This window comes from Perna viridis, chromosome 1 (assembly GCF_037379345.1).
Source record: "Perna viridis isolate PV_CMFRI_1.1 ecotype Kerala chromosome 1, ASM3737934v1, whole genome shotgun sequence".
In the NCBI taxonomy this organism is placed as follows: Eukaryota; Metazoa; Mollusca; class Bivalvia; order Mytilida; family Mytilidae; genus Perna; species Perna viridis.
The window spans coordinates 35,682,202-35,692,180 of NC_142445.1; the positions used below are offsets into that span (position 1 = coordinate 35,682,202).

The 9,979-nt window shown below is 31.5% G+C and overlaps 1 protein-coding gene across 4 annotated transcripts in view; it reads left to right on the forward strand.

Moving 5' to 3' along the window:
- LOC148628543 (trafficking protein particle complex subunit 13-like) overlaps nucleotides 1-9,979 on the forward strand; it is an 83,243-nt gene that overhangs the window by 372 nt on the left and 72,892 nt on the right. For 2 of the 4 annotated variants that reach the window (XM_088589651.1, XM_088589632.1), the window contains exon 2: nucleotides 1,274-1,419. The exons of the other annotated variants lie outside the window; for them this stretch is intronic. In XM_088589651.1, coding sequence (XP_088445777.1) covers nucleotide 1,419 — 1 coding nt within the window. In that variant the 5' untranslated portion in view covers nucleotides 1,274-1,418. The remainder of the gene's footprint in view (nucleotides 1-1,273; nucleotides 1,420-9,979) is intronic. 4 annotated transcript variants of the gene reach the window in all.

The following is a 9,979-nucleotide window of genomic DNA, read 5'->3' on the forward strand; positions in this document are numbered from 1 at the left end:
AAAATCAAGTAGCCATGGATGAATGGGCTACCAACAGTTTTCATCCCAGCTTACTGAACATGAGGCTTAGCAGTACATGTAGTTTGCATCACCGAAATCCCCATACTTACCAAAATCTGTTTCATAAAATACAGAAAAGACCTTCAAAAATAGCAAAAGCCTCATTATACACTCTAGTTCGATGTGAAAATGGCAATACCTGACTGATTTCCATCTAGAAAATGCATTTTGATTATTTTTTTTTCAAACAGTCAGATTCCACAGCCTATTGAAATTTGTTGCTCAGTCGCAGTAATGCAATGTATTGGAGCCTAGTTAACGTTAATGAGATAACTCAATTTATTTGGTGCAATACGCATGACCCAAGTAATAAAGAAGATACATGTATATAATTTTAGAATTATTTTTGATACCTGCAAATGACAACAATTTTGATCTTAGGAACTCTTAAATTATCTGTGTTAAGTCCAAGGTAATTGATATTTTGACTATTATAGACCCGCCTGTGCCTTGTGCAGGGTGTATAATAGTTATAAAATCTGTCAGTAATAATCTTTACGTATAATAGTTATAAAATCTGTCAGTAATAAATTTTATCGGCTAATATTTAGATACAGTAGTTTTTATTTTTTTTAGAATAGATCTATTCTTCTTAATTCATTTTAAATCCATTATTAAACATATTCAAAATTAGTAAATTTCTTTAATTTCAATTACTAAAGTTAAAAATTAAATGAATTTTAATTAAAAGTAAACTTTCAATTAAATTAAACATATATCTATCTATTTCAAATCCATAATGAAACATAATCATAATTAATAAATTTCTTTAATTTCAATAAATAAAGATAAAAATTCAATAAATTTTATTAAACGTAAACTTTCAATTCAATTAAACATTTAGCAATGTAAAAAACATAATTAATAAATAATTAAATAAATAAAAAAAAAAACGAACAAAAAACCCCCCAAAAAACTTATACTATGTGATATTTGGGCCTGTGTACTCTAAATTATCTTGTATAATTTACAAATCCTTCTTGTAGATAGTCAGCTATTAATACAGATACCTACCTTTTGTCCGCCATCTTGTTTATAGTCAATTGCATAGGTTATATAAGGAAAACAAAGAAAATGTCCTACAAACTTTAATACATAATGTTTTTTTTTCAAAATAATTTCTAATATATTCATTCATAATTATTTAAATGATTTCTCTGGGTCTACGGTAATTTACAAACAGGATTTCGCAACTAATTTCCGTCTTTTTCAGGAAATAGGAGGATTTCGGTGATTTGATCTACCCAAGACTTAGTCAGTTATACTATAGTACAAAGTTATTTGAAACAAATGTTTTTCAAGCCTCAAAAAGTTACTTCACAAGGCCTAGGTACAATACAGAAAGTGTAACTTGTATCAGTAAGTTGCTTTTTGCATACCCAGATATAACATTATTTTGTTGATTTTTTTCATATTGTTACATGTACATGTACATGTGTGATCTATAAGAGAGCCAAATGGGAAAATGGGCCCAAAGAATTCTGCATGATGACCAAAAAGTGGGTTTCAGTCACATGACATGCATTTTCTCTGACGTAGGTAATGAGTAGGCATGACTTTGATTACATATATGAGCAGGCACCAAACAAGTGGAAGATTGCATGACAGATTTTGTCAACTACTAAATCCTGCAATATTCTGCTATCTTTTGTAAGCTTCTAGATAGTGCCTGTCTCATACTGCCAGGAATTTTATACATTTGTATCTTCAAAATGATGCTTTAGTTCCATCAGGATTCATACATGCACATGGGAAATTTTCAGATGTTGTTTCCTATCCTCCTGCTTGAAAGATCAAAATGTATATGAAGAAATAAAATAAAACTGGTGAATGTAAAACGTTTGATATCCAAGTTTCACATTTAACATTTCACTATGCAGGTAAATTAAAAATTCAGACAATGATCATTAAGAACTATATTTGGAAAATTATGGAAATTTTGGTACATTGTTCAGTAGGAGTTTGAAAATATTTCATAGATCTAGACTAACTTTCAGCATTTAATTCCACACAAAAAAATCAAGAATTTTGCAAAATATTAAAGGAAAGGGAAAGTTGGTATGAGTACAGGCATCTTTGTTTATACCATATGATATTCCAATTGATTTTCTATTTAATAGTGTTGAAGGAAGACTGGTTTCTGACATTGTATAAGTTGAATGTACAGACATCCCCAAAAATAGTACTGTTTATACCGGGTATGCCCATTCACTAAAATACATGTACATGTATGAGTTAGGTGCAATCTTAAATGCTCCTTAAGAGTCACAGGGATAAAAATTAGCAATCGCCCAGTAGCCCATGGCTACCATATTTTGAGCTGGGCTACCAAACTTTTGGGTAAAATTTACTTGAACATATAGAAAATATAAAAAAAATAATTTACTCTTAATCTTTATTCCTGATTCAGTGGATCACATTAATCTCAAAGTTCAGAATCAGTGTTAGATGAAGGAACAGTAATGATCTGACAGCTACATGGTCTAATTGGTCAGTAGTCTAACTTCTTATATATTCTGTTACAGCATTATTTTGATACCAAAGGACACTTTTTCCAAACCTTTTTGTCTATTTCACGGACATAAAATGTTAAACATCAGATGCTTAAATTATGAGGTTTATGTTTAAAAGATGATCTTTTAAGCCTAATCCTCATAATTTAGTTTTCTTGAAAGTTTTTACATTGAAAACTCAAAATTCATTCACAAATGTAAGTTATAACATAATGAGGCACCTGGAAATCATGTTGGTGTTGAACAAATGCACATGATAGTCATGGGAGGTGAAAAGGAGTAACCTTAGCCCAGGGACTAAATCCATAAACATCTTTGTTGTAAAAAATAGGTCAAAACAGGTGAGTACATTCCATGAATTACAAATCTCTCAGTACCTACATGTATGTAAAAGTTAAAAACATTCAGGATTTTACAGATGATTTTCATAAAATACATGTATTTAAAAAAATATTGTTAGTCATGAAGTAGAATAAACAGATCTGTTGCAATAACCACACATTTTGAAATTTATATTACTTGAGTTCTTACACTAGTTTTGGTTGATTACACAGTGATTATCAATTATTAAAATGCTATTAAAGATGTTAAAAAATATATCTTTTTTGCTCCTCTTGTAATCAGTGTACTCATGAATAAGATACTACATGTACCAGTAATTTACTACTTTATGTGCAAGGACATTTTCATATAATTGTCAACACCAGTGAATTTCTTTCGTGTGGCAGTAGATCTAGGATTGTGCCCCTTTCTACTGTTGATTTGAATCAGTATGCACAGCTATGTTGTACCTTTTAAAATTGTCAGTACTACTGTAGACTGGATAATTTTTCCCAATGTCTTTTTTTTTACACAATTTTTCATATTAATCACTGAGCAGTCTTATATTTGCTATCCTTTGTCAAATCTTATTACAATCTTTCTATCTGAAAGATTTTTAGGACAGTTTGCTTCTAAGTCTTACTACAAAAATCAAAATTTCTGCAAAAAGTTACATTTTTACAGTAATTTTGAAAACTTTTTTCTTTCTTGTTGTGTTAACATATCAGAATTGATTTTGCTCTTAAATAAGCTAATAATTTTATATAGCTTAACTTTCATTTATTTTTTGTTTATGTTAGTGCTTTATTCTCATGCTAGGAATCCTCAGTCAATATTACATGCAGCAGAAGTACATGTACATATATAAATAGACTGTGGCCTACTGGTACATTTCATTCAGAAGTATCCACTTTCAATTTTGAAATTACATCAACTATTAAGATTTAACTTGGAAAGTTTTTCTGATGGAATGACATCATAAAAGTTTCTTCAGTTTCATTGATTGAATACAATTATTGATGAGAGTTTCTAGTGAATAATTTTGAAAATGTGCTTTTATGCTCACCTCATCTAAAAGGCCTTGTGAGCTTTTATCATCACTTGGCATCCATCATCATCCTTGTTTGTCGGTCGTTGTTAATTTTTCTTTAAAAATCTTGTCCTCTGAAACCACTGGACAGAGTTTGATAAAACTTGGCGACAGTCATTCTTGGTATGTCTATTCCAGAAATTGTTTATATTTTTGAATATATCTCAAAAACCAAAAATGAAAAAATCTGAGATATCAGGCTGTTTGGCTTGGAGAGGTCTATCTTTCCTGAAAATTATTTCAAGGTAATCAATATTGCCCTTTTTTTAGCTCACCTTGCTGAAGGCCATGTGAGCTATTGCCATCATATGGTGTCCATTGTCATAGTACGTCAATGTTAACAATTTTTCAAAACTCTTCTCCTCTGACACTGCTTGACCAATTAGAGCCAAACTTGGTATGAATGTTTCTTGGGATATCCTGCAATAGAACCAATGTGGAGATGTTTTATCCATCAAAAACCGCCGTTATGAAAAATAGAATTAAGGGGCAGACAGCAGTTTTTCGCGTATACCTCCAAAACCAGTAGGTTTAGCCAAATTCTGATATGGTATTTGTGTACACCATGATGAGATCCATCCATAGTTCAATTTTCTGTTAATCTGTTAAGCCAAGTAGGAGTTATTGCCCTTTTTTAATGTTTTTTTTTTGCTCATTTTAATATTTTGCCTTTAAAAAATCTTCTCCTCTAACATTACTTGACCAATGAGAACCAAATTTGTAAGAATATATCTGATGGGGATTTCTGATCTTTCAAAAACCATGGCTGCTATTACTAAAAATAGAACGAAAGGTCAGTCAGATGTTTTTCTCATACGTCTCCAAAACTGTTAAATTATTCCAATTGCTGGAATGATCTTTATTATAAGGCCTACAGGATACAAGCGCAATGCAATTTCCATATGGGGGGGTCCTCACTTCCACTTAAATCTAAAAATAGATCTGGGTGAAATTTCTCTAATCTAAAGCAATGTTACTAAATGACACCCATATAGCTTTTAAATTTTGAAATACAAACCACCATGTCGTGCGGCGTTTCTGCCCATAAATTAAGGTTAAAAAAGGGGGATACTTTTTCAGTAGCCACCCTAAGCCTTAAGTGCTCCATAAAATACACATATATGGGCTGCTAGCTTTCAAGTTTGGTAGTTTTGGTTTCGTACAATTTTTTCATGAAAATATCTTTTTTTACTATCCACCAATCATGAACGTTTCTGTATTTTCCACTGGGCTGTATGTTGGGGTAAAGATCTGGCTGAATACTGAGGAGACATAATTGTGCTATTGTAACTTACAACAGTATGCATTGGATCAAAGTTGTCGGCTGACTTCTTGTTAGAGTTATTTCCCTTTAAAGGTGAAAAAAATGTTTTAGTAGTTTTCAGCCAATATCTTGAAAACTATAATAGATAGAAAGAAACTTTCATTTGATGAAATGATCCTTATGATAAGTCCTACCTAAGTCTTCTGAGTCAAAATTGTTGGACAACGCCTTGGAAGAGTTATTGCCCTTGAAAGGTATTAATTTAACAAGGTTAGCAATTCAGGCTCTTGGGAGCCTTTTGTTTGCTAATTTTACCTTTTTTAGCAGTTTTATCCTATTATTTAGAAAGCGAAAGCAGATTATTGATTAATGTAAATTGATATAATGTTCAGTATTTCAATATCTAGTTTTGGTGCAAAGGAGAAAATTCAGTAAGGTCCTCTTTTGGCCTCGTAATTTGCGCAATTTTAAAAATTTGATAAAAATTGATTTTTAGGTAGTAGTGGTAGTAGTATAGTAAAATGGTCACAAACACTGAATACAAGCTATTTTTGATGAGATTTATGTCATTATTCCAGAAATAAGTGTGCATTTATGTGACTTTTACAAAAACCTTAAACTTTTAATATTACTGCAATTTTTAAGTTTTTGAGTAGAACGGAAGTGGCCACACATTTTTTCACTCAAGATATTTTGACATTAGTTGTAACTTACAATTTTACTCAAAATATATGAAGCAGGAGAATGAACATGCATGCAGCCATTGTTAAGGGTGAAAAAACTGCACAGCCAGCTCTCCACAGTATTGTAGAACTGCCTAATTTTGGTCTTGAAATCTGATGCTTTGTAACATTCATCACTTTAAAAGATTGTGAAGCATCTGTAAATCTATATTATATATCTAGAAATAGCACAAGCCAAGGCCTTCAGAATGCAGTAAAAATTTTCTGAAAAAAATCTACCCACAGGAAATAGGGTTACCATAGAAACCATGCAAAAATATGCGAAAATTTGCAAAAAAGTTGATTAAATCAGGTTTAAAAATATCAAATTTCCCGCAAAATATCTTTAATTTTTATTTCATGACCTGAAACTTGTCAAAACTTTTTCCTTGGAAAACCCCTTCATCATATGGGCATGGCTGGTTAGATTTTTAGCTATTTCACTTTGTAATCCACTTATCAAATTTAGCGTGGTAAAAAAATGACTTACTTTCACTTTCACAATGACGTCAAATTGTCATTGAAAAAAAGCCCCTTCAACATTGAAAATATATGAAACATTGCAAAATACTTTTAAAAGTTCCCTTTTTCAGAAAATGTTTTATCAACAATAGAATCTTCATTTTTAGTCACTATTGCAACTACCAGTTTCCATTAATGTCTTTTTTCATCCCTAGCCAAAAGTGCACAATTAAACTAAACTGTGGGGTGCTGGCACAAGTTCTGGTGTTTTCCAGCCTTTTTAACAGATTTTTCTAATTATAGCCATGTTTGAAGGGCATATATTATCATACTGAACTATCTCCTTTCAGAAAAATCTGTTGACACTTCTTGGAGTTATAGCCCTTGAAAGTGTCAGTTTTTGCCTATTATTTAGCAAATGAAAGCAGATTGATGATTAATGTAAATTGACAAAATGTTCCATATTTTGTTTTAGGTGCAGATTTCAGATAAATCTGTTGACCCTTCTTGGAGTGTCATTTTTTATGTTTTTATCAGTTGTTGTCTGTTATTTAGAAAACAAAGGCAAAATGATAATTAATGTTGATTGATAAAATGTTCAGTATTTCTACTTTTGGTGTAAAGAAAAATCTTACTGGAATTATGGCACCAGAAAGTGTCATTTTGATCATTTTCCTTGTTTTTGCCTGTTGTTAACAGAACAACGGCAGATTAATAATTAATGTAAATGTTTATATATATAAATTAATTTGGGAAACATCTGTTGATTGCATTTTTTAATGATTTTTGTGCACTTTTAGCATGTTATTCAGTAAGCTAAAGTACATGTAGAATGATGATTATCATTTAAATATTCAACATGACAAATATCATCTATGCAAATTTAGTCAAAAGTGTTTGACCATTTTTAGGTTTTGCATGTATTCAACTTTGTAAAACTATTAAACCATTTGAGTGATTCACATAAACCAATATATGCCACTGGCCTGAACCTGTAGAACAGTTAAAAATGACTTGTGAAATACAATTAATACTTATTTCTGATGGAAGGTTGGAGGTCATAGGCATTCCCGCCCCTGGCTAGTCACAACAAAGATTTCATAATTGGTAGTCACTGCTTCTCCACCAAAGCATGGTATTTAAGAGAATATTTTGACAACTAGTTGGTTCAGAATCAGAATAATGTGTCCAAGTGGGGTGGCATGCCTACCTGCAGGCTGTTGCTTCTGTGATCTAGCACAGTTTAAATAGGTTCATCATGTCCTACTAGTACAAAGCAGGGTCTGTTTGTTTGTCCTGAAATGCATAAAATATCTGCCATAGGATGTTAAACCATAATCAACCAATTAATTATTTTGATAGTTCTATTTGAAAATGTTCTGCTTTTAGTTGACTGAGGATTATTGATATGGTTTGATTGTTACTATCTTTTTAGCTGTGTTAAGGTTTGTTTGCATGACCTTCTCTGGAGAGGTTTTAATAACAAAGTATGTATGGGTTCAGACTAATGTAGATCCTAGGTCTGGGACCCTCTATTTATGATCCTGGACTTTTCAAATTTCAATGGCGTAGGTCCTTGACCTTCAATACATTACACAGAATCTCTAATGAGAACCTTTGGTTCAGGTGGACTTCTAATTTAAAAATATACAAGGGTCCTGGACCTTCCATTTTGAACCCTTGAAATGTTGACCTGTCTGCCTTACTCTTATAGAATTAAAAAGTGGCTATTAGAATTGTCTTGGATAAAATTTAAACTGCTTTGGTACAGAAAAGGAATTCTTTCTGTGGGATGTGTTGTAACTCACAATTCTCTTGTTTAAGTCTGCTAATTCAGGCTCTGAAGAGAAATGAATTGATTTTTTTTACAAAGTTTAATGAAATAAATTCTGCTGCTATGACATCTTCCCACTCCTGATTGTGGTTTTTGATTTGGTTCATTGTCTGATAATGATCGTTACAAATATCACGGTTAGATAATAGATCCATGCTAGGTAGTCGCCTAATGGAAAGCATACTGGTATAGATCTTGGTATCAAGCTAGCTCTATTCCGAGATAATCTAGGAATAGTGCGTAAGGAAATATTGATTTTGGGTTTTCTTTTCACGATGGATCTTCCAAATTTCTTTGTTTGCCTGGTTGATAAATCTGTGTTGTCAAATATTGATGTTTGTAAAATGGAATTATGTGTATTTGTTGAGCCATGTTTTGTTTTTGATGATTTTCCATATGATGCAGTGCTATTGTTCAATAAATGGGATTGTACCTAATTTTATGATTGATTGTTTTCATTCTTTTATGAAATAATTTAATGTACATGAAAATTTATATTTAGTTGTATGAGACATTGTTGTTTATATGTCAATACTGCCTTAAATATTCATTTAACGATCATTTTTGATCATATCTTTGCTGCTGAATAATTTTAAACATTCTGAATTGTATGTTTCTAGAAAAGCATAGGATGCTTACCCTACTGGTGCTCCTGGTCTATGCTTCCAATTTTGAGTGGAATCTGAGTTGCTCATTTACTTTTGTTTCTTTAAACGTGTTATTTTGTTAATTTCATGTTCTTAGTTGTGTGTGTCTGTTTTCTTTGTCTAGTCTTTTAATTGTGTGTGTCTGATTTTTTTGTCTAGTCTTTTAGTTGTGTGTGTCTGATTTCTTTATCTAGTCTTTATCCTTGGAGTGTATTCTTTTGCTTTCTGCTCAAATCTTGGTTCCTTTTATTACTCTTACAATACTTGGAGAATTTGAAATTTAAATGAGATGGACCAAGGAAAATCATGAACGTTATACCCAACATTCTTAAGCAATTCCATAATATAGCTTATTGTATTGGGTACACTACATAGTCTAAATCATGTATTCAGTAACCGGCCGAAATACTTATAAACGATGATTTCCTGATTTTTTAGAAAAAATTATACTTCACACACTACAACTCTATCTAATTGTAGTCTCATATTATTGAATACAGAGTCTACATAGCCTGAGGCTTTTGTAACCAGCCTAAATACTTATTAATAATGATTTCCTGATTTTTTAGAAAAAATATACTCCACGCACTACAACTCTATCTAATTGTAGTCTCATATTAGTGAATAGTCTACATAGCCTGAGGCTATGGTATATACTGTGTACAGTTAATATATCCTTTTGACTCATATAATAGACAAAGAATACAGGTCTGAGGATGCCTTCAGTATCACAAAATCACAGCTCTCATGTCATTTTTAATTGTTCAATGTTGCAGATCTATGCTTTAATTTTCTTTCTTGAATCTTTAGTACCAAACATACTATGAAAATATAATCATTTTAATTGACTACGGTTTTCCTTAAATCAACTGGACAAAAGAACTTATATGGTTGCTAGACACTTTAAATTCCAGCTTACTCTAGCTGAAAGAATACATATGAGGTGAAATCTCTGGAAACATTTTCTGACATTTCATAAATAATTCATTTACTTCACCCAGAAATCAGAATAAAGATGTGATTGATACATTCATGGTGAGGATGAAACACAACAGATGACAAGGTC